Source organism: Neopelma chrysocephalum, unplaced genomic scaffold (genome assembly GCF_003984885.1).
Source record: "Neopelma chrysocephalum unplaced genomic scaffold, ASM398488v2 Primary Assembly neopelma1_75, whole genome shotgun sequence".
In the NCBI taxonomy this organism is placed as follows: domain Eukaryota; kingdom Metazoa; phylum Chordata; class Aves; order Passeriformes; family Pipridae; genus Neopelma; species Neopelma chrysocephalum.
The window spans coordinates 2989208-3014371 of NW_020897736.1; the positions used below are offsets into that span (position 1 = coordinate 2989208).

Below are 25164 nucleotides of genomic sequence, written 5' to 3' on the forward strand. Positions count from 1 at the left end.
ATAGATAATTGCTTTGAATTATAGGCTATGTTTCCATGCTTAGCTGGGAACCAAGAGAATCAATATATGCAGTCATTTGACTTCTCCATTAAGGCTGAAAAACAATCCATATGAAAAAATATCATCTCTTAGAAAAAAGACCTTGTGTTTCTGGTAAGTGGTTATCAAAGTAATACCACTCTCACTCAGAATCAATGAAGTCACACACAGGATCTCACCACACCTAACAGCAGAGCGTCCACTTGGTTTGTTGAGACCGTGTGTGATTCCTGGCTACAGACTGAATTCCCTCATTTATTCCAAACAGGATACACATTGTAGGCACAAAAGTGATTGTTGTTAATTGTTCCATGCACCATGCCAAAGGTCTTGCAACAATTTGGATGGCCAAACCCTTCTGGTTGAAAACAACAACGAAGTTTTCTGTGCCCAGTCTGTCAGATACCTGTCCTTAAAGTGCTGTCAAAGTCAAATTCTTACCTGCTGTCTACAGAGCTAAACCAATTATTAAGGTCCACTACTATCACCGGTGACAGGACACCCGAGAGCTGCAGCTTAAAGCCCCTGCCTTTGATTAGGATGTAAATAATTAAACAGCTAAACTTGATTTAACAAAAGTGAGGAAGGGATTTGGGCTATCATTTCCATAATCCAGCCTTTCAATTTTGTCCCTAATTTTCAAGAAGGAGATAACTGTCTAATCTTATTAGATGATGATAAAATAAGTCAGCATAGAATCACAATACATGAACAGATTCTCTGAATATGGCAGCCCTTCAACAAATGAAGGAAGACATCACAGCCTGTTTTTTGACACAAAATGATTATGGTGCCTAGCAAATAAAAAGTAAAGTACAGCTTTAGGCAACTCAGCACATGACATGCTTTGGCCATCTTTATACAGCACTATCTGTAAAAAAAGACACTTAAATGTGACTTCATGCACACTGTATAGGAACTTAAATTTCAAAATCTATAAAGTTCTTGGAAATTTACGAAAGCTAAAACCAAAAGAAGCCCTTTTTGTTACTCATCAGATCACTCCTAGATTTTTCAAGGTTATAGTAAGTATAGTCTTTGGTTTTAACAGAATTAATTCCAAGTTGTTTTGAAAAGCACATATTTATTTGTAATTCTAATAAAAGGCTGATTTTGAAATAGGAAAAAAAAAAGTTCTTCCACAAGTATAAACCAGTTATATACATCCTCATTGAAGGCACTATAGTTTAATATTCTCTGTTACAGTAAAATTCGAAGTCACCTCTGGAATAAAGTCTGTCTTTAAAGATCCAAAACAAGATTTGCAGCAAATTACACCGTGGGCACAGTGTCAGAGACTTGCTCTGTTAGGTTCTTATAGTATATACAAACTGATGCAAACATCTCAGTCCCCTCCATGTAAATTTGTTTTCTATACATAAAAGCTCACCACATTAAGATCTCTGAATGAAAAGAGTTGTCAGTTGAATTCTCTGTTGCTATAAATATAGCCAAGCAGTCCTTTAGAACATTTTTGTGACCTCAAAGCAAACCAGTACAGGACAGTCCAAGCAGACCTAACCAAAAAGCCTCTAGATTTTTATATTATTTCAAAGAAGTGTATTGTGATTATGTGCAGAAGTTGAAGTGATTTTTGTTGCCTTATTAGTTTGCTTAAACAACTTTAAATACTTTAATAATTACTACATCATACAGATCTGACACTACATATTGATTATTTTTTGCATGTCTTAGGTAGTGTTCCAACATCAAGACCTAAGTAAAATTGAAAAATCCTTTCTCAAAAGTGTTACTTAAGTATTAAAAAATGATAGATTTATATGAAGTACAAATAGCTTAATACAACAGCTTCAAATAAAGGATTTTTCGTTTGCCAGCAATTTAGGTCAGTGGTTTTACACTTAAGGTTGCTCTTCCTGTACAGTTATGCAGAATTTAAAATATGTATGTCCACTACTTCTAGAGAAATTGATACTTGTGAACGTAGATAAAGATTTTTAAACAAAGAATATAAACTAAATAATGTTGATGAACACATGAAATCAGTCTAAAAATATATCCAGTTCAGATACAGAGCAAGACACACTTTTGAAAAAGACTTGAAGGATTTAGGTGTAATAAAAAACCTGTCATTTTGCAAGGCTCCTAATTTTTTTTTTTTGCAAGTCTTTTGTATGAGTCCCTCTTATCTCTTGGGAGAAGTCCTTAGCCCATTTAATTTTGTTTGCCTTAAAGGGATGTCTTTAAACTTACTCACAGTATCAAGAACTAATAAAAAATAAAACAGTAGAATTACAAATAACATTGCTGTGAAAGATTTCTCTTCAGTGCATATGAACAAAGCTGAACAGCTCTACACAATGAGTCCAGCTGTTGGGTGAAGAATCCCTTATCACTAACCCATTGTTTTCAGGAATAGACACACCCCTCCACGTAAATAAGCACCCCCGGATTTTCTAACAAACATTTTAATTGGGTCATTATCTTCCCAATGACCTTAAATGTCCCTTCTTTGACTACAGACAATTATACCATTGATTTGCAATTATATTTGAAGTAGAAAGCTCAGCCGAAGTCTTGAAATACAAAAAAAGTTCTTAAAAAAAAAAACCCAGTCAAAAACCATGGTACAGAGACTGGTGCAGTTACTGTGTCTCCACGAAAAACGTGATGCATACCAGCAGATTATATAACTTTGCTTTAAAAGGAGTGGGGTTTCCAGTCTTTTCCCTTCTAAGCCAGGTCAATGTAGTCCAAGATTGCCAAAGCCCACGGTGCCGACCGTGATGACTCCACCGAGTGTTGACAGCAGGATTGCTAATTGTCTCCTTCAACCCTTCTCTTGCGAACTGCAACAAGAGGGACAAAAAAAAAAGTTTTGCTGTTTTATCATGGTAACTGTTTTTTGTATTTCTACAACACGAACATTTATTTGCCACCTGAGGTTTCACACAGCACAACTTAAGGTAATGAACACTTAGTGTAATCCATCATTTTAAGCTTATGCTTTAGCAGTGCTTATTGCCTTATTCACAAACAGTTGCAAATACTTGCAAGGGAAGACTTGTGGGAAACATTAATCATCTTATGTCTGGTAAGCAGATTTAGCCAGTACTCTTTTTTTTCATTGCAGTTTTCTAGTGCTAAATTAAGTTTATATGGCTTCAAAGGAAACAATACAAAAGTTTCACAGTATATTTAACACAATTTATACACACACAGAAGATATTACATTCAATAGCCTAAAACATTCCATTTATTAATGAAAACATTTGTTAGAAAATGCAAGAGCAATAAAAATTTGTGAATAAAATCACTAAAAGCTCACATGCTATTTAGACTTGAGAATATGCAAGATTGCCTGAATGACTGGAGTTTTCCTCAATATTTTATTATTTTTGCTATTTTTTTCACCCTATCAAATTACATTTTCCTTTTCTGTGCAGATATAAACAAGGCTACGGGTCTTACAAATTATATAGGGCATCTCATTTTGTTTTAAAAAGTCTAGCAAGCACATCTATATACAAAGAAAGTGATTCTGTTCTCAAAGCCACTCATTGGAAAGTAGGTGACAGAAGTTATTCACACCTGCTTTCATCAAATTGCAAGAACAGAGGAAAGAATTTCGAACCTTAGACTTCTCCAATCATGCAGTTAAAAGCAACAGGTGCAGTTTCAGACAAAGAACAGGGAAGTGGTACAACAGAGTGTAAGCAAGAGAGAAAGAAGATGTAGATGCAGACTATTTTTTTGGAAGAAACGTACAAAGACAGAGATGAGAGACTTGGAACATCTGAGTTTCAGTGCTGAATACCCAGCTGGGTATTCAGAGTGACCTGTCTCTGTAGCTTCACGGCTGGAGAGATGAAAAGGTATTTGCAGAAACTTTTACTCACATACTCCAGACTAAGAAAGCAAAGAAAAAAAGGCAAGATATCAATAGAAAAATAGATTTACAACAGTCAAGCACTAACAAGAGAACTAGTGAGAAGAGAAACCTTAGAAAGTAAAAAGACACCTGAAGCATTATGATAAAAAAATAACTGGTTTAGAATCTATTTTGAGAAACAGTTATAGAGTGTCTGAGTGCCTTTCTTCTCTCTCTGTGCTCTTTTCTAGTTACTCCTCCTCCATATCTTTCAGAGCTGTTCTCCTCAACTTTAACCTTTACTCAGAGGGGAAGCAGATCTTTAAACCCAATTCCAATTTCCTATGTCATTCCCTCTAATATATTCCTGAACTACTGCTACTACTACTAAACTGCCTGGCCCATTTTCATGCTGATGAGACGTATAATCTTTACCACAAAGCATCTAAAGACAGAATATTTAATTAAATAGAGTTTTAAAATGCAATTCTATTTAAACAGATGGACCACATTATCTTGTAGTTGAGTGCTACCAGTATTTGACATTATACAAACAATTTCCATTCATGTGGTATATTATTAACTGATTTTCTGCTGATCCATTTCGTTAGGATTCTAACAGATGAGCTCCAACAAAACTGACTGCAGCAAATAAAGATGCCACTGCTACCAGCTAGAGAGGCAGGGATGGTACTTGTGCATGACCAGAAGAGATGACCCAGTCCCAGCCTCTGCACGTGACAGGATGTTTGGTTTCCTTGCTTAAGCACTCCAGATGATACTGGGTGTACTGGCATTCAACAGGGCATCCTACACTGTGCATTTCCAGTACTGCTTTTAAAGAAGCAATGAATCTCATCTGAATAAAACTGAACAATCAAAACTATTATTATCACTCCTTTTGCCACAACTCACATGGAATTTGAATGTTCTTGTTCTAGACTATAGTAAAAACCCTCAACTCATACACCTGAACACCCTGCAACAAAATAGAGAACATCAAGCAGCAACAAAAGAGTAGGAGCACAGCACAGGAGAAACCTGAAACAGGTCTAACATTGTGCTATCCTGGTTTTGTCAAGGGAGAAGCAGAATAACCAGACACCTTTAAAGCCTGTGCCACATACATTCAGTTAATAGTCAGTCTCTACTGACAGGTCTTACCCAAATCATTATTTTTTGTGATAGCTGCAGCTGCCCTGGCTCGAGGTCCCTGTTGTGTGAAATGGTATCCGAATTTGAGGATCTTGGTGTTTTCTTCAAGCATTTTGGCAATTTCTACCTCTGCAAGTGTGCCCAGCTGCTGCCTCTGTTAAAATAAAAGGTACACAAAGACAACAGAGCTTATGTGTGTTCATCCTAAAAGAGATCAGAATACTTTAACTAAATCAGTCAATAAACACTCAGCTTCATTACGATTAGTTGAATAGGCAGAAGGTCACAAAATGTGTTTGTGCACTTCAAAGCACCAGGAAGCACAGAAGTGACCTGGAATCAACTTCAGCTGTGTGCTTCCAAGAATCTTAAGGGCAATTATGGAGGGTGTTAAGATAATTAAACATAAAATATTTTGAAAAGTTTATCACAAGCTGAATTCCAAAAATATTCAGTCAACTAGGACTGGCTGGTTTTAGCTTTGATATCACCACCACCACCTCACTTACCTGATTATCAATTTTGATCTCTGTCAACGTTTCATTGTCTTTCAGTGCATCAACTAGTGCCAGAATTCCAACTCCAGTGATGAAGTTTGATTCTATGTTTAAACTTTTCAATTTTGTGTTAACTCTCAACATATCCGCAAGAGCCTTTGAATGTAAGAAAGTATCATTAAACTTATGAATTTTGCTACAGTACATCATAGAACATAGAAGTAATCATTTCCATAGGAACTAGTTCCATAGGAGCAACAAGTTCACCAACACATGGTGTAACTTTGCAAGCTTTCACTTGAGACTGAACTGAATCTTCAACCATCTAATCTTCAACCATTCAATTATCTACATCCCCCTTTAAATAGTATTGAGTCAAGAAAAGGCCTGTCTTTCTCTTGTTACAAACTAAAAAGCTACACAGAATATAAATTGTCTGAAATTAGCATATTGGACCAATTCCATTTTGTAAGCCTTCACAGCCTACAATGAGTAATGCAGGCTGCTAAGTGAAGGCCAAAGAAAGGGCGTTAGTTGGCTGAAAGAACTGGATATGGTTAATTTGTAAACAGGAGATCTGACTTTCAGAATGCTTGTGCCTACAGATTTGGTAGGAAGAGGTAAAATTCAAAGCTCTAAGCACAGTACCAGCATGTAGCTAAAAGCACTTTTATGGAAATATACCTGATCCTATTTCTGAGAAAGGAAGAAAACAAGAATAGCTGACTGCTGAGGTTTACTGTCATAAAAATCATACCCTGTACATTTTTTTCTATCAAGTCACAATGCAAAGAAACCCAACAAAAACCACACCCAAGAAAAGAAGCCTTTATAGATTTTTATTACATTATGTTTCACTCCTGCTGAAAAGAACTTTTTAATTGACCCAAAACCAAAGCTTTCAAATGTTCATTTGTTTATTAAATGCTGTCTTTCAAACTAGATTCCTTTTTAATTTGAAATTAAAACAAATGCCAAGGATTGTTCTGTCAAAACAATTAATTTTGTTTTCTTACCTCTTTCTTTGCAAATAAATAAGGCACTGCTTTTGATTCAACATAGAAAAAACCAAGACCTGACGATAAATTAGTTTAAACTGTATCAAACTAGATACCTTGACTAATATTATGCTGTATATACCAATGCTTTAAGCAAATCTTTGGTAGCAGGGAGATCACAGAAACAAGTATTTTACAATTGTCTTCAACTAAAACTCTAGTTAGCTGAAAAATATTATGAGCTTTTTCAGTTCTCTAATGTGCTTCTTGCAAAGTAATTTTGAATACGCTATTGGCTACTGGAATGAACTAAACAATTAGGAAAGAAAGAAAAACAAGAAAGAGATCAGCAAAATGAAAAATCAGGGGGAAGGGACTGGAAAAAAGAATTCTCACTCATCTCCCACGTGATGCATTGGTGCATATTAGTCTGCTTGTAATCATTTACCAACTTTGATACAACAAAGGTTTGTTAAAGAAAACATACTTTACAGTGTAACAGAATGTAATCATTTTCATCCCTAATCATTTAAACTGGATTAAATTCAATCCCTTACCACTGCCTTTCCATCCTAACTTCCCTTGCACCCCACTTTAGCACATTATCAAGATACTTACAACAGCAACAGGATCATTGCTTCGGGTGGCTGCCAGGCTAAAATTCTTCACATGTGTGTTGGTTTCTAAGGCTTTTGCAAATTCTTTCAGCGTTGGAATTGGTATGTTCTTGAATTAAAAATAATAGCATTTTACTCTCTTGAGATATGTAAGTTTTCCCCCCCCACCCCAGCTTCTTTCATTATCTTATTCTCTTTACAGCAAAATGTCCTATAATATGAACTATCACTGGTCTTGAGCAGTCTAACAGTAAAGATGCAGTGGCTACAAGGGTCACCAATTCTATAAAGCAATAATTTTTACAGGGTAGTATCAACCAAGCTTAAAAGGATTAATTTTAGATAATTAATTAGGGTAGCAAATTTCTCAGTTTATTATATCAGGAATTTTGATCTGTTGCCTTTTTAGACAGCTATTTTGGCCAGCATTTATCTATAATACAGTATTCTTAAACAACGTATTTTATTTTCTTCCTTTAGTAAGTGAAACAAGTAGCCTTGGCTGCTGACAAGGCTGTCACTGCTATCTGCACTGTAAGTCAGCAGTGCTATAGTTCTGTTTTCTTTCAAGCAAATATACAAAAGTTTGTCACATTTAAAAACACAACTGTTACACTCAGAAGCTGCCCTAACAGCCAACAGCTCTTTTGTACAAGAATCAGAGGCATGGCAGGTACAAATATAACTTTGTTTGCAACTGCAATAACTGAGAGCACATTGCTCCACCAAGGACAAAGGATTCAAAAAAGTAGTTCACAACAGTGAACTGCTGCCAACTTGGCAGCAACAGAAATCTGGGCTGGCAGTAAGAAAGTCTAAGACTTTTTAAATACACATTTGGCAAAAGAAACCAAGATGGCTTATTGGTTTAGCTCCAGGTTTCTGAGCTTATATACACTGCAACATTTAGCAAAAAGGCTGCTGTACTTAAAATAAGCCTCTCATGCTCTCTTAGAGAGTTCTGCAGCTTAAAGTGTCTTCTACTGAGAAAAAGCAGCATATTTACTGCAGGCTTCAGGTAATTACCTTAATGTTATTTAGATTAACTTCAACAAGACGAGAATCATTATCTTTAATCCTTTGCAGCGTCTCCTCCACATTTGTGGGATTTGGTGGTTCATCAAAAACAGGCAACATTTTTTCACCTTTTACTATATCTGAAAAGTAAGGCATTTCAGTGTAATCAAACAGGTTGCATACATTCACTGGGAATAAATGATACATATACTAAATATTTACTGTATTTAAAGATCATTTCATCAGTCTTTACATCTCTCCCCCACACAAAGAGCACACCATCCTCTCCTGAAATACTTTCATAAAGTTCAATCCTTTTCCAAAGGTCTTTACAGCCTTTCTGCTTTTATTGCACACCAGCTTTTTTCAGAAAGCACACAGAAGTTCAGTTGCAAACACAAATATAAAACCTAAAAACCAACACACACAATGCACGTTTGTGCCTACTTTTGTCACCAAAAAGTGACTTACCTGCAGTTTAGTGTACATATATTGTAATTCCAGAAGTCAATTAGCAAATGTTATAGACATACACATTTCCAGACTAAGACTAAAGAGTCTAAAAGAATGTTGGTGCAACAGAAAATAGTTAATGCAATAGTAACTGCATGCAGTACAAAGAATTAATTTTTCCAGCACTTGCATACAAACACTTACTTGAGAAGCTGTCTTTGTCAATCCCATTACTGCTTCCTACTACATCACAGAACTGATTGTTTGTTATCAAGTTGGACATTCCCAGTATAGCTGTAAAAGGAAAAAGAGAAACAGCAAAAAATCATTTTAATTGTTCCTGACTAATTCAGCTCAGATGAAGGTTCCTTTAACTAACAAAAACTGATGTCCATACAACATCCAGTTAACGGTACAAGAAGCCATTCAATACCTTAATAATTTAAAAAAGCAGAAAAAAATTAATTAGAGACTTTTTAGTTGGCTTTCATATCTTAGAAAAATTTGACCTCACCAGGTTCCAGCTTCAAAGTTAAAAGTGCTATTCAGTCATGAAATGAAGCTTAAGGAACACAGGTACATAACAACACATTCTTATACACAAGAAAAAGCAGCCACCCACACAACAAAAACCAGGAAGTCTCAGGAATGGATTTAAAGGTTTTGAGTTTGAAAATCAGGTATCTTTTGCAGGCCAAAATAATTTACCTTCCTATAAATTATCACAAAGGAACAAAGTTGAAACGCTACAAGGAAGCTGGCGTATAACATGATACAGTTTCTATCCCAACTACAACTTCCTGAGCTCAGATAAATACACTGCCACACTGATTATAGATCTTTCTTGTCTAAAGATGCACCAGCCCATTCATACTTCAAAACAAACTAACCTGCAAGGTCACCTAATTCTGTGTCTGTGGCACTGGTCAAGGCTTCCTCCAGTTCCGGATCAAGAGAGAATTTTTCTTCTGCAAAAGACTGTACAGGCTTTTGCTTGGGGATAAAGATTTTCCCTGGAGCAAACAAAATGAAAAGTCTGATGTTACTTTGTGTCATGTAGTTACTTATTTTTAAATTGTTCTGTATCTAAAGAATACATATTATATTTAGTAAATCCTGAGAAGAGCACCACAGACAGCAAAAAGGAATGAGGTTTCTTCTGTTTTTGCAAGTCAGAGATGAGGAAAGAGCATAAAAAGAATAAATTTTCAGGAGTCTGTATCATGACTCCAATCTTATTTAATTCTCCTAAGGATTCAAAAGTAACATATAAGCCTCCATTATACCTTTTAAAGAGTCTAGGAAAAGTGTCTAAAAAGATTTAGTATCACTAGAGAACAATGACCAGTATCCTCTCAGAGGAGGAAGGGACCCAGGCAGAACTTTAATCTGAATGAGAGAGTATATCAAAGAATTACCTGAAATCACAGACCTGTGTATTCAGTGCAGTTTTTACAGCATACATGATAATTTATAATTTCAGATGTGAACTCAGTTCTGAAGTAAAAAAAGAGATGCCCAAGATGCTTGAGAAAACCATGGTTTGTGAACAGCACAAAACAATATAACAGATTTCTCTGGCAATGACATTGTTTCCTGAAATGATACTTAGAAAGGCCATGAAAGATTCAATGGCAAAAGAAGCAATAGTAATACCACCAACTTTTTAGTTATTACAGGAAGTAGTAAGAAAAGTTATTTTAGAAGACATGCATTTTAAGTAGAGGTCTGTGTAGTTACCATAATTCCTGCATATATCTTCAGCTGAAAAGTTAGGGTAGGAAATCAGAATACAAGCAAGATATTCTGACAGTTCAGCTGTGAATGGTTTAGAATTGGCCTTTCAGAACACAGAAATCTACCCCTGGGTAGGAGCCAGGAGAGGTAAGGGGTGCTTAGGTTCTGGGCAAATTAACATGGTAAGTAAAAGCTCTGGTACTCATACATTTGATAGAAGTAATTCACTACTAGACAACCATGAATCAAATCTTAACAATTATTAAAGTTTTTCAGACTTTCCAAGTTGCCTGAGCTATCAGCAGAAAGAGCTATGGGAAAGGGGTTCCAACTTCCTTTTGTTATTTCCTGGGGTAGGAAGTGGTGTTGATAGTCTTCCTATGAAGTCTCAGTTCTAATTCAGGAACCCCCCCTCTTCCATATCCATAGTTATACAATATTTCCACACAGGAATCACCCCAGCTCATCCCAATCACATGATTACAGACCTCCTGGGCACAAACCAGACACTAAGATTTTTTTCCCCTCGTACTGCTCACAAGTTTATCTTGTTACATGCTTGGGCTAAGACTAAGTTTAGCACTTTTGAATACCTCCCAGTGACACAAAGCTTTATAGGGATGTTTCAGTTTTATTTAGGGGAAATGAAGTGGGATTTTGGTTTCACCACTGGTGGGAAGCAATGCTGAAGCCAGGCCCTGTGTCCCACAGTAGACACAGGCATCACAAAACCCATCCATCTCCTCTCTCTCTCTTCAAGTTCCTATCTTAAAGTAGTTGTGGTTCATTTTCTTTTTAAAGGAAGTTAGTGCATTACCTCTAGCACAGATTACAGAGAAGTACATCAGCTTTTTCTCTGACAACACAGTCTGATGATCAAGATCTGTTGCTAGCAACACAGTATTTTTGTTCCTGGGTTGCTATCTCTTTGGAAACTTGTATAAATGGTCATTATCCATATTTAGAAGCAGAAAATAAAACTCCTTACATAACTATAATGACTCCAAACAGTAGCTGAATGCAGCTGACATGTATTACCACCCATATCTCAGCTTTGATGGACAGTGTAAAAGAAACTGTTTGTGGTGATTCAGGATTAAAAGAAAACTTTCATAAAGTAAAGGCTTAGGTAGTAGATGCTGCAGGTTATTTTAATATAATTGATACAGTATGTTTCTACCATTTTATGTTACCAGCATCACCTACTGAGGAGAAAATAACTTTCAACTTAAATTGTAATTTTCAGAAGAGATACAAGAATGTTTGACAAGGTTTTAATTAACCCATGAAACAGCCATCCTCTCTGCAGCATCAGTGGAGCAGGCAGAGAGCAGAAGAAGGAAATCAATCTCAATTACAAGCAATTTTGCAAAAATGTATTTCAACCTAGATCAGCTTTCTGTCTGCTTCATCACACAGTACTCACAAAAAAAGAGCTACTTTTCCTGATGTTGCTTTTAAGTAATTCTTAAATTCATAGGTTAGGAACGTCTGGTTCTAGACATTTGCTTTCTAAGAGTAAGACTAAATTTATACATATGTGCCTGACTCTTAAGAAAACCTAAAGAGAGTGAGAAGTATATTCAATTTTTAATAAAGCAAAAATGTTAAAAGCCACTGCCCTCCAGAAATGTTCACTGCAGCCAACTCCAGTCATATGAACTGAGTCAGGAGCAGTTTTTGTTATAAAACAGGTCACACCCTTGTGTACATAATCTCTCATTCACTGGCTTCATGTCACCCTAGCCCAGAATTCAGAGGTTTACAATGCACACACAAAAGCAGGTCCTTCCCCACTCCCCACTTCTAGTAAGGAACTTACTTCAAAAGGGATAAGACCCCTGTGTCTCTGGGGACAATGATCTAACTCAAGGCCTGCTGCCAAGATAGTTTGGCAATTCCCTTCCTCTCTCACTAATGCAAGCTTTAAATAAAAAAAAAACCAGAAACCACTACACATCTGTGCAGCCCATGAGATGTACAGCTTTCCTGGCCCTCAAGTGGAACATTTCCAAATAGCAGGGATTTGATTACATGAAGGAACATGACATCCTCCTTCTCAGCCGACAAGGATATTGCAAAGATTAAGCAATACAACACAAAGAGGCAAATTTCAGGGATGTTCACATCATTTCTGTAATAATTATATATCCAAGTCTTCTATGCCTTTAAGCTAAAATGTTAGATGATGCACATCCCAGGATTAAGTCACAGGCTTTATCTGCTACAGAATGAATTTGCAGTCCCAAGTTCCACACAACTGTATTGCTCAAAAGGCAGGAACACTGGATGCTGTTTGTTGAAGTGCCCTGGACATTTCCTACACAGACTCACAGTATCCAAGGTGGGGCTCAGCATGTTGCAGAAATCAGGGCTGTTCAGTGGGGCCTATTGCTGGCACTATTCTCACACATCCCACAGTCCTACCCCCATTCCAGCAGGCAGCAAGCAGCCACAGTTTACACAGCAGAAGAAAGTCTAAAATCCTCTTTTATAGTACTCCATTTGTGGAAATGAATCAAGTGTTACCTCAGGACAACTGAATACAAGTTTTTCTCATCAGTGGCTTCAAGAAGAAAAGTGAGTAACATCTGATATATTCCTTACATCTTATGTTCCTTAAAGTCTCCTCAGTTCAGAAATCTGTATAATCCACACTTCGTCCATCTCCAGTTCTTACTATGTGAGAGACTTAAGTTCATCAATTCACTTGTAAGCACAATTTAATACTAATTTTTTAAAATTCAACATATGAGTGACTTCCTCAGTGTCTTACTGCAGAAACAGAACTGTTATTCGTTATCTGATTACAGATCACAGAGCAGTGAGTTAGAGAACTGTTTTACATTAAGGCTGGAGTATCATATGTTACTTTGCTCTAGTGCTCCTGTATGGAGAATGTCAATCCCACAAGCTCTTTCTGCAAAGCTCCTACAGGATATTAGCTTCACTTCACAACATGTTACACACTTCTTTAAAGACCAGGGATTCAGTGGCAAACAGAGAACACAGCATCCCAAATCCTGCTGCAGCAGAAGGCAGTGGTGATCCTGAGCAACAACTGAGCAGGGTGGCAACAAAACAGCTCCAGCCAGCTACAGTTTGAGCCTAACAACACTTTCTGGGTGATGCAGACAAATCAAAACAAAACAAAAAACAAACAAACAAACCCCTCAAACTTCAGCAAGCCCCAAGCATTAAAGCAGAATCAGAGAATCACAGAATCAGCTAGGTTGGAAAAAACCTCTGAGATCATTCAATCCTGCAGATTTACCCAGAACAAACACACCCGGCAGGGATGAAACGGGAAAGTTGGAAGAATAGGCTTCAATTAGGAAAGTACAAAGGCTAGAAATGCAAAGCTTAGCTTACACAATACTTTGCTAATGCCTTCCACTATACAGCACAAAGTACATTACTGATCTTAGATATGTTTTTATCTCAGGTGCAATAATTCAGTTCTTTTGCTGTTCCCAGAGAAGTGGGGAGCATTGGTCAGATGAGTGGAACACATTTGAGGGCAACAGTCTCCAGCACTAAAGCCTTTACTGTCTGCATGAGAGATCCTTCTGCTTGCAGTATGCCTTGTAAAATCTTTATGACATACTTCCATGCACAGATTAAGACAAAGCTAGTTTTGTTGCAATTATTACCACATTGCTCTCATTAATCTGTTGAACAATGCTTTACTGTATGGTTCAACACTTAATTGGAACAGAATGTGACTTAAATCATTAAATCATGTTTAAAAACAAAGTAAGTTTTTATTGATGTTTTTAGAAACACAATCAGGCACTGGAAAAATGGAATAGGACATAATGTAAAGATTGTTAAACTTCACATTACTTTAGCACTGTTCATCTCACTACTGGAGGACACTTTACATTATTTCAGATCTTCCACATTTCATAGCACAAAATAAAAGAGAGGTTCGAAAGACTTGGGGAAATCACGTCCTCTATCACTGAAAGAGATGCAACAGTGTTTTAATAACATGCTCACCCCAAAATGAGGTACTTGGGACACCTGGAAGAGAGGATTTTCCTTTACACTGTAGTAGGAAAACAAGGTTACCAGGATCGGCAGCAAGCCAGGATGGCTAAAATTAACCCAGGATAAGCTTCTTGGATAAATCTGCTGGTCAAATCACCATGCAGGACATCAGTTCTACTAAAATAGAATAGGGAGAGAGAAGGATAGATTTGCCCCTTCTTACTCCATGAAATGAATAATTAGGCCAAGTTAGAGCAACAAGACCAGCCAGGCACACAGAAATGTTTTAGCAAATCCTGACCCAAAAAATGGCACCAAGAAAACAGCTGCAGTCCAAATCCATCTCTCTCCTCCCAAAACCTCTGGAACTGAAGGTTGCATTTGTCAGTTTTCTTCTGAATTAACAGGAGAATCAGGCAAGATTTTCACCTACCCCTATTCTACAATGTTTTCAGCATTTCTCCATAATACATTGTTCTAGCCAAAGAGAAAAATTATTATCCATCCTAGTTGTTTGTTATTTTTTTTCTTTTAGTATTAAAGAAAAGCACATACAAGCTCCCTCTAGATAAAAAACATCCTACACATGTATTAAGTTTTACTTCATGCCCTTTCTAAGTTCTAAATCTAGATAAATATAACGATTTCTTGATTTAAAAGATTAAGTTACACAGATTTGCCATTTTTGTGCAAAATGATGCAAACATGGCAGCAAGTCACAGCTGAACCATAATATTGCCATGAGGGGGAAAAAAAGATTATCCCTCACCTACTACAAAATGAGCTTGGCCTTCTTGCCTCCTGCCCATTTACCAGAGCATGAATTTCCACAGAAAACATTTGTTTCCACATTTTTAGTTTTAATGAAAGTAAGCTCCATTCCATTTTTTTCCATTTTTCGTATTATTTTCTCTTCTTATATGGCATTAAAATAAATGGTGGAAAAAGTTATTAAACAGCAACTTTTTTTTTTTTCCAAGAGTTACAGGAAATTTTACTAACTAAACTGGTATGACTCATTGCAACATGCAGACACACTGCTGTTTAGTAATACTTTATTACATAGAGGAAATGACATTTGATCTTTCTTAACCAAGATCTACGTTACAGCTGGTCCCTTCTGTTTTTCTACACGATTCTCACAGATTTTATCTACCCAAACAAATAGTTGTGCTGTGTGCATGTATATGTAAGCTGACTTTAGAGAACCACCCATCTGAACCATAAGGCATCACACCTGCTGCTATGGGTACCTTCTGCATTCAATACATTGCAATATCCTCATCTCAGTTACTCTTACAGATCCTGTCAGCAAAGAAGTGTCACAGTTATCTCAACACAAGTGGTGTTAAACTTCAAACTAAGGTAAAACACAGTGTATGAAGGAAGTACTACATGATACACAGAGTGCAGCACACTGTGAAGTCATAATCCCTCTATTACTTCAAGGAAAAAGTAGAAAGACACCAGCATTGTCAAGCACCTGGCACAGGCAGAGAAAATGCAAATATGCCCAAGAAAATTTTCACCAAATATACACCACTATCTTATAGACAAACTCAGTAGATGAATGAAGACTCAAATCTGAAATAAGCTATGATTCACGCCAGAGAATTAAGCAGAATTAAAGGGTTTCAAACCCTTAAGAAAAGAGGAGCCTGTTCATCTTGGGCAGCTGGAATACAACTTAGCAACAATTTGCTGAAGTCTTAGTGCAGCAGATCTGCCCCTGCTGCTGGGGAAGGTTCAGACAAGCCCGGATTCACAAGCACTCAAACACTTGCAGTGACAGCTAAAGGCCTCCTGCTATGCACATGTACCCAGCACAGCTCTGGGAGTTTCTGTCCTTACCAATACTGCTTGGTAAGGCACAGCGGATTTGGGAACTCTTGTTTTATGGGAAAAATATGAAGTTATTCTTACAATATTTAAGAAGCACATTATTATTTAATTTTCTCTTGAAAAGGTAAATGGTCCCATCAAGTCAATGAGAATACCAGATCCAAAGCAAAAATTTCTAATCCCTGGCTTTAATAACATGTCCATGGTTTTTAGACCACAAACCACTGCCAGATTTCAAAACTTGTTGTGATGTTAACTATGTAATTAGTTAGTACTAACTATGCAATCTTATTAAACCTTTCAGTAAGGACACTAGAAAAACAACATGACTGCATACACCACTTGTCTGGCCTTGTCAGCCTCCAGCATCTTTGAACATTACTGAGTGTCACCCACGACACTGCTCAACTGCTATTTTTCTGATTCAACACAGCATTACAAAGGTTGCTGTCTGTGTTTAGCACAAGGCACAAGCCACAGGCACAATGACAGCATTTGTTATTACTGACGCAAATCAGGGTTAGCTCTTACTTTGAGGATCCCATCCCCATCAGAACTTGGCAATTCATGATAAAACCTTTGAGTCTTATTTCCTTCCTGTGCTACATACAAACAGCACACCAGCTCCAGAGGCACAAAATGCCTGAACAGGAAGCCTTCTGCCTCTGCACAGCAGCAGCACTCACTTGGGAACGCCGCGAGTCAAAAAGCATTAGAGCAGCCAGTGCTCCAATAAAATTCGGTTCACAGCAGTTCTGGCTGGTCCACTTCAGGGATTTCACAACCACTTGCACCAGAAAGGGTGGTGTTACCTTTCTTTTCTCTTGTAAAAGGCACATAGTCCTCCCTGTCTTTGTGCTCCAGCGCCTGCTTCTCCAAGTACGCCAGGAGTCGCTCCCGGTCGAAGGGACCCGAGGCCTTCTTTGCAGTCTGGTCCTTCTGCCGGAAGCCTGCGGGCAGCAGAGCATTCTGCAAAACAAATGGAGCAAACAAGAACAGCTGAGAAAGTCTGGGGGAACACCTGCTTAGTTTCATTTCCCTCTTCCTTCTCCCTCTCCGCAAGGTTCAAACCTGAGACATCATCCTTTTCAGGCAAACTCTGATCTCTTGCCAACTTCCTTTTTTTGGGGCACGGGAGGACACAAAGTAACCTGTTCTTTAGACACAGAGAATGCAATGTAAAATACAGCACACTGCCCTCTGAATAGCACTGAAGCAATTCTTTAAGTACAATAGCTCCCAGCACTCGATTTGCTAGTTAGTTTGAATTTCGTTTCTAGAATGAGCACTGTTTAAATGAGTAGGAGTAAATAAAACTCAGCTATTTCCAGTTTAGACATTCAGTAAAAGCCTACTTCCTCTATCATTTACTTATATGTTTCTAAGTCTTTAAGACAACTGACTCTACTATTGTTTGGCATTTAACACAGAGTATTGCTACCTTTTGACCTGACTCAAAGTGGGGTGTTTCTTTGGTATGATCAACATATTTTAACTAAAGAGAAAAAAAAGAGGATATTAGTAAGGAAAGAACAGAATGTATAGGAATTCACACTCTTTTAAAAGACAACCAATCCCTTTTGCCAGTTCTCCCCTGTTAAAATGCTCATAAAGCCAAAGGCAATTAAAATATCAATAATATCTTGCAGTGCAACAAAATAGGTGATCATAATATTCTTAACTGATCCCTGAACATCAAGATTAAACTTAATCTTAAAGGAAAAACAGAGAACCACTAGGTGAAAACACAAGTCTTGGAGTCTGACATTAGCTGCAGTATCAGTAGAGGACAACTCAGCTCTTTATAGCAGAAAGCTGTAATATCCCAATATTCCAATACTCCATGCTGACATAATCATTCAGGAGCTCAGTAATTATTTGCCTTCTCTTTACAAAGTCAGCATGAGGACACCAATAGATACAGACTACCAGATACAGGACCAGGAATCTTCAGAAGAGGTTAGCACCCTGCCTCTCCCATCAAACTCTAACAGCAGAAGCAGTAAAATAAAAATGGATGCAAAAGGGCTGTTTACTGGAAACAGGAAAGTTAAACAAGCCTTTCTAAATAAACTTTCTTTTCAAGAACATGACAAAGAGCAATTTTTATTTATAAATAAATCCCAGAAAGCTCCTCCTGACTATCCTTTCTTCCATTCTCCTCTATTGCAGTTCCTTGCAAACAGGAAATAAACATTATACACATGTATATATATGGAAGATCACCAGCAGACTAGGAAAAAGCTCTGTCCAAAAGTATATCATACAAAGTCTCAACTTATTTTACCCAAGTTATGGAACAAATGAAAAAAAATAAAACTTCTTTTGGCTAATGCCTACCTCAGGGTCAAGATCATCCAAAACAGTTTCCAGTTGTTTCAGTTCTTCTTCTGAAAGTTTGCCAAGAATTTCATCCTCATCGAGATCTTTGTACTTGTCCAAGTCCTTTCGAAATGGGAGCGTCATGACTTGGGCAGTAGCAAGTTGCTCAAATACTTCAAAACCCAACTCTTAATTCTTAACCAGATCTATGAAAAAAAATTTTAAAAACAAATAAATAACCACAGTTAAGGTAAATATTCAAGCATCTTCAACCTCCAAATACATCTCTGAAAGGAAAGTTTTTCATCCAGTAGTCATATCTGTTGCCCTACAGCAGCCAAGGAGCACGTGGAAGCTGTGTACACCTTCCTTCTCCACTGATGAGAATCCTGTCCTGCCATGCCCTTTTCCATCAGTAACCAAGCCACATCTATTGCCAGATGAAAGTCAGTACCCATTCTTCTCAATGAGAACTCCAAGGCCATAATTCCCTCAGAGCAGGGCAGGTTGTAGGATAGGAGGGAGGAGATGCCAACTATACCTAGTATTTATGAGTCCAGTTAACCCCAGTGGTTTTTATGCAGATGGTTATTTTGACTGCAGATAATGCAGCCAAAAGAAGAGTTAAGATGCTCCTCATTTATTGTTGCTACTGCAGTTTGAGGGCAGTTAAGGAGAACTCTATAAACAAGCTAATTGGTTATTACTGACTCATATCCCTGCATATTACCTACAGAGGAAACAGAGGAAGTCTGCCTCTGAGTTAATTATAGAACTACCATTGAAGCAACATTCCGTTCTGTACAAGGAAAATCAAAATACCTTGATGAAAAGCGTAGGAAATACAGCTCCTAAGCAGCAGCACTCCAGTCAATCCTACAAAAAAAAATTAAAAGTAAAGAACGGGCTGTGTAACTGCTCTCTAAATATTATACTTGGACAAAATCAGGGTCCTTCAAAAGATGTACAGTCTATATAGCACTTCTCATGGGCAAGCAGAGTGCAGGGAACCTTTTTTTTAATGCTCAGAATTTTTTAGCATTTGTCTTGGAAAAAACCAGTTAATCACAGCAGTGTTAAAGCAGACAAGTTGTTTCTTCTCATTTTTCTGAAAGAAGTTACAGGATTCTCATTTTGTTCAGCCAAATTCCTGCTTCAAGTTGATTGAGCACACAGACAAAAAAAGGTAACTTGAATGACTCTCTGTAGGTAAGAAAGAGAGTCCACGAGGTATTTGGGGAGCAAATCTAAATCCATACAGTCAGGCTCATCAGTCTCCTTAAATCCTTTCTTGGCTCTATACAAATACTCGACACAGACCAGACACACAGCAAATGTTATTTCTTCTCCAGTAGCCCCATTCCAGGTCAGATGCTCACACCACACACACAACTGCATTACTTCAAACCTGCACTTACAATGGCCTTCAAAAACAGATCAATGTAGTTATTGCCTCTTAAGTAAAATGAAAAGAAGGACTGTATATACATACACACTATACCATGGAATCCTGCTTAGAGGATTCCTTCACCTCAGTTGTTTACACCAAGAAAGGTCTCCCTGGCTGCCACAGTTACATACAGTGACATTTTAATTCAGAGACACTAAACAGACATGAGCACATAAAGCTCCATCCACACCATTCAGTCAAGTGTACCTGTAAAGTAAATCTGGTTTTAACAATTTGCCATTGCAAGAACGGTAAATTTTCAGTCCCTACCAACATCTACAGCTGAATGAGGAATATATTTACAGCTATTTTCAGCATGTTTTCTTTTAAAAAAATATTGCTGATATAAATACTAGAGCTTACTTGTAAACTACAGCTGACATCGATGGAACACAATTCCAAAGCTGAACTACCAACTTAGACAGAGTTCTCTTGAACATAACAAAAACCAGGAGGAATTCCCAATTCATGACAATTCCCAAACCATGACAGTGGTAAATAACATCAAAAAGAACACTGTCTGGCTTCCTCCAAACTAAACCCAATCATGTTGGAAGAGCCTGGACCTTTTGCAAGAGGCTACAGAGGTAGGAGCATCCGAGTTTGGTGGCTGCAGAAAAGGCAGAGAGCAGCAGACCTATGTTTTCCTAAGTTCCAAAAGTAACTAAGGAGTGTCTCTGTGGCCAAGAGAGCCACCTCCCACAATTCTCCATAGTCTAGTGCTATTTGTTTCTCCAGGTGCACAGCAGCTGATGGACAATTAGCTGATGACAGCAGATGCCACACAATCTGCATGAGAACTTCTCATTCCTAGAGCCTTAATGTTTTGCCCTTCCTGACAGTTCAAGCCATTACACACTATCATAAGAGAAAACATTTCCTGCAGCTGATTACACAGCATTGTTTGGGACCAGGCTGCACTGTCTGAGCCCTACATCAAGACTCTGCTATTTACCACATTTCTGCATGTCCATTTGCATTCAAATATTAAAAGGTGTAGTTTTAACAGGTAATTACAAGGAGCAGAATGGTTAGTAGGCTGCAGAATAATGCTGCCCTTACTCTGAAAGAGAGCAGCACTGCATAACCATACATTACTTCATGTAGGCTGTATTTCCTCTCCATTAATTGCTGTAAAATGCTGCCATCCAGAATTAATTACCTTTTATTTATTGCACTGGTATGTTTCATATGGGAAAACTACTCATCTTTTGTAATACATTAATTAATGTTCAGGTCACAGCCCTTGGTCTCACTTGTTTCTGTAATAAGACCAAAGTAGCCATTTCAAATCCTTAGCTACAGTGTTCAGACACACACACACACAAAATGAAAAATAAAGAAGCAGAACAAAAAGCCCTATCTCTCTGTAGCTGAGCCTTCACTTCATCAAGAGGAAGAGAACCACATGTGGCCTGCCAAATATAAATGTATGTTTTGGACATATTTTTTTAATGCCTATCAAAGGTAATTTTTTTTTAAATATGAAAGCACACAATGTGACAAACCTGTAAAACTTTATGATGGTAGCATTGACTAGCACATCTGTACTACACAGAGATTGCTTGGTAATGACTTTCAGAAACATTCCCTACAAAAGAAATCACAGCATATAAAACACTAGCATATAACATACTAAAAATCAAGTTTTAAGACATGGTGTTAGGAATTCTCATTGCATAAAAGGGGCATAAAGGCCAGCTGAAGCCCTAATCTAACCAAAGAAGCCCTTCACCTCCCATTAAACACACAGTAAAACATACTCTATTTGTTTTCCACCACTCACTGCAGCAGTTCTGCATAGAGACATGAGGAACAAACTACAAGTTTTTAGAAAGAGCAGTTACTTGGCCTATGAATATTTGTGGCACATTATATATATGTGTGTGATCTTACTGCAGAATCACAGGCAAAGCTGTAACCCTCAATTTTGGCTTTGCAAATACTTTGCCCTTTTTTGATGAGCAAGCTAGTTTTCTTCTAAGTATCCTTCTTAGCTTTACCATGAAAACATTACATATATTAAAAGTCCAAAGGGCTTTTTCAGATATATAAGTATAAGGGGAAGTTCTTCAGCGACTTCATAGTCACATAAGAAACATTTAGGGAAATGGAAACAAAGCCATCACTTCCAGTCCACCAAATTTCAATTCTCTGTTTGTTTATGCAGAAGACAAATTGAAAAACCAACAATGAAGAAATTCTGCTGGACATCACAGAGACAAAAATCTTGTCATTATTCCTTTCCCTAAGAAATCAATGAAGAACTAAAGAAATGAGAAAACAGCAGTAACTTTAATTTAGGCCATTTTATAATTACCTGAATCATCCCCTGAAAGACTGTCAAGCAACTTCCATACACCTCTTATCTACAAGTTAAAATATTTTTGTTTTCTCCTCTCCTCTCTGAAAGTGTATTTTTAAAAAACAAAAGATTCTAAAAATAGCAAGCTACCAATTATCTTTTAAAAACTCCCCCCCCCATTTCTATTATATTTAAGGTCCAATTTCTTTGGACCTTAACAGGAGAAACTCTCTAGAAACAAATTGCCCGCAGGAAACTCCAGGGTTGTTAAAGTCCACTGCAAATGGTTTCCGTGACTTGGATTTTAAAATAGAAGCAACATCACGAAAAACAAACCGAGCTGGTTTTGGCCAGCACATTCACAGAGTTCACTTTAATCTCATTTGTTCCTCCCGAGCCTCCTTCCCCCCAGCCTCTGCGTGAACCCGGCCCAGAGCAGGGGGGTCCACAGGGCTGTCAGCATTCCTGCACCACTCAGGGCCCCAGACCATCCCAGCTCCTTGGAGGAGCCTAATCTGAGCATTTCCCCAGGGAACCCTGACGATGGCAACAATTTTATTTTCCAGTGTGCGAGATTATACAGAACTGTTTATGAAGAATGTGCTGCACTTGAAAGAGCTATCTTTACTTACCAAAGCTAGGAGAAAAATTAGTAAATATAAATATTACCGTAATCCCAGAAGGTTCCTTAGGATGTTTTTCTAATGCCTTATGATAACTCTGCTGAACAGCCCAATGCTGCTTTTCTTAGCAGAAAGCTCTCAAAAACCCACCTGAGCCTCCCAAAACTCCAGCCTGGGGTAGGGCACAGGATCCAGGTTCTCCTGCCCAGGGAACCAGCAAACAACCCCCAGCCCAAAGCCTTATGGAGCCAGCAGGTGGCAGCTCATCTTTGCCTAAGCTTTTTGTCAGGGTAAATTGTATTTTCCAGGCAGAAAGGAATAGCTATTCTGGGCTATTTTCCTAGAAAAGCAAGCCCGAGGCTTCATCCTGTTCACAGAGACAATTCACTAAGTTTTACACACGGCAAACTGGACTTCCCCAACTTCACATTTGTCCTCGAGGTGACCCGAGGAGCGGATGGGGACAGACAGCTCCTGCAGAGGAGCTACACCGACCATGAAGATGCTTTCATGATGAAGGAAATCTGAACACATCTGTGTTTGCACTTCCTGCCAGCTCCTCCTCTGTATCAGAGGGCACCTGGAACCAGACAAGGCCCACTTTGCTCTTCTATATGTCCTGTATACAACAACACTGAACTAAGGCACCGCTATCTTGCAGGCAGGGTGCTCCAAGTCATGGCTAAGCTGTCCAGCTGGCATTGTCCCATAAAAACTTACTCCTGTGTGCCTGTTTTTGAAAAGCAGCCACCCACACTGCAGGACTAAATGAACATGCCCACCCAGCCCAGGCAGTGGCGAGGGTGACAGGGCCAGGAGCCCTGAAGCCTGTACTTGGCAAGCTGCACAGGGCACGGAAGTGGCAGCAGTTCAGCACACCCATCTCCATGACACTTCCAGGCACGCTCATCAAACTTGCTGCAGGGCAGCTGTTATGATCCCAAATAAACACAAGGCCAGGATAAGGTAAAAATCCCAGGTACCACAGATACTGCCTGCCTTGAGAAGTTCCTCTGGTAGAAATTGCCACTCCAGCTGTCCATTCCCTCTCCCAATGTGCAGGGCAGCACCACTGAGTCAGAAGTTATTGACCAACCAGGACGAGGGATGTTTTGGCATCATTTTTTTTCAGACAATACTTGGATGTTCATTAGAGATCTACTGCACATGGACATTAATACACAGTATCTCCTCCTGGAGGAACTGCCTGCAGGTGTTTTGGTCAAAAAGAAACACCAGGTGCAAGCTATCTGAAAGTTTATAGAAACATTCAGATATTTCAATCTATTGCAGAGAAGTGGAGAAACTTGCAAGCCTAGAACAGGACAGCAGAAGAAATTAATTTCATTCCCATTATGTTACTTCAGGAAAACTTCTGAGTACGAGCCAGTTTCAGGTTCTCCCTTACATCATGGTCTGTACACCTGACACAGTCCCCAAACTCTAATTGATTCGGTACATTATAGCAAACTCAAAGCACACAGCAACCTCTCTAGAACATCGATTACCTTCAACACAACCTGCGCCTACCCACAAAGAGACGGGCTGACAGGGGCTGGGAACAGGCCTCCGAGAGCTCCGTGCCCACCGCCGGGACAGGCCGGGAGCTGCTCCCCCCGCCCGGGGCCCGCTGCCGGTGCAGGGAGCGCACCCCGCCCCGGAAAGGCATCCCTCCGTCACCCAGCGCCGGGCAACCGGGGCAAAACACAGCGAGCGAACTGCAAGGGTTACGCTGACCAGACCCACAGGCGAAGCTTTCAAAGACACATCTTCGGGTCCCACGGCAAAGTCGGGAGCCGGCTAAACAACCACTCACCCCCTCACCGGCACGCCCCCCGCCCGGCCCCTCTCAGCCCCGAGCCCACCGACCGTGCAGCTGCCAAGCCCTGCCCCAGCCCGGACCTCCGAGACACACCAGCGGGGGTCCGTGTCCGACGGGGTCCGCCGGGGTCCGGCCGGCCGGGCGCCCACAAAGCCCCGTCTTTCCTCCTCCCGCCGCGGGCGCGGCCCCTCCCGCCGGGCTCCCAGCGCGCCGCGGCAGCGGGCGGAGGGCAGCGCTCGCCCGGGCCCTCCCCGGCACCCTGCGGCCGCCAGCACCCGCCGCCCCGTCCCGTCCCGTCCCCGCGGCCGCTCCCCGCTCACCCGGGCGGCGGCCGGACCCAGCTCCCTCAGCCCGACCCGCGCCTGCGCCCCGCGCACGCCGGGAGCCGCAGTCCGGCCGCGGGCGCAGGCGCGGGCTCGGGGCGGCGCCTCACGGAGCGGGCCCGGCCCCCGAGCTCCGGGC

General features: G+C 39.4%; 1 protein-coding gene across 5 annotated transcripts; it reads right to left on the reverse strand.

Annotated features, from left to right (window-relative positions):
- Positions 1-1195: 1195 nt before the first annotated feature.
- Positions 1196-25095, reverse strand: LOC113969949 (tropomodulin-3). Of its 5 annotated transcripts, XR_003534981.1 has the most exons (12): positions 25023-25095; positions 19325-19378; positions 18521-18708; positions 16993-17149; positions 9499-9621; positions 8813-8902; positions 8165-8295; positions 7140-7247; positions 5536-5679; positions 5036-5180; positions 3769-3909; positions 1196-2849 (listed from the first exon to the last, which is right to left on the reverse strand). XR_003534981.1 is itself a non-coding variant. In XM_027688325.1 (11 exons), exons 3-11 carry the CDS (start codon positions 18644-18646, stop codon positions 2818-2820), a joined length of 1056 nt encoding a protein of 351 aa, XP_027544126.1. In that variant the 5' UTR covers positions 18647-18708; positions 19325-19378; positions 25023-25095; the 3' UTR covers positions 1196-2817. The 5 variants fall into 5 exon arrangements, 4 of the variants coding, with proteins under 4 accessions (XP_027544126.1, XP_027544127.1, XP_027544128.1 ...); XM_027688325.1 differs by lacking the exon at positions 3769-3909; XM_027688326.1 differs by lacking the exons at positions 3769-3909; positions 25023-25095 and adding an exon at positions 21461-23395.
- Between the last annotated feature and the right edge of the window lie 69 nt (positions 25096-25164).

Excerpts from the sequence above, each read along its gene's own strand:
- LOC113969949 (XM_027688325.1), bottom strand. The coding sequence starts at position 18,646 with ATGACGCTCCCATTTCGAAAGGACTTGGACAAGTACAAAGATCTCGAT. Across the intron at positions 17,150-18,520 it reads TGGATGATCTTGACCCTGAG|AATGCTCTGCTGCCCGCAGG; the intron begins GTAGGCATTAGC and ends TTTGTTTTGCAG. Across the intron at positions 7,248-8,164 it reads TTAATCTAAATAACATTAAG|AACATACCAATTCCAACGCT; the intron begins GTAATTACCTGA and ends TTTTAATTCAAG.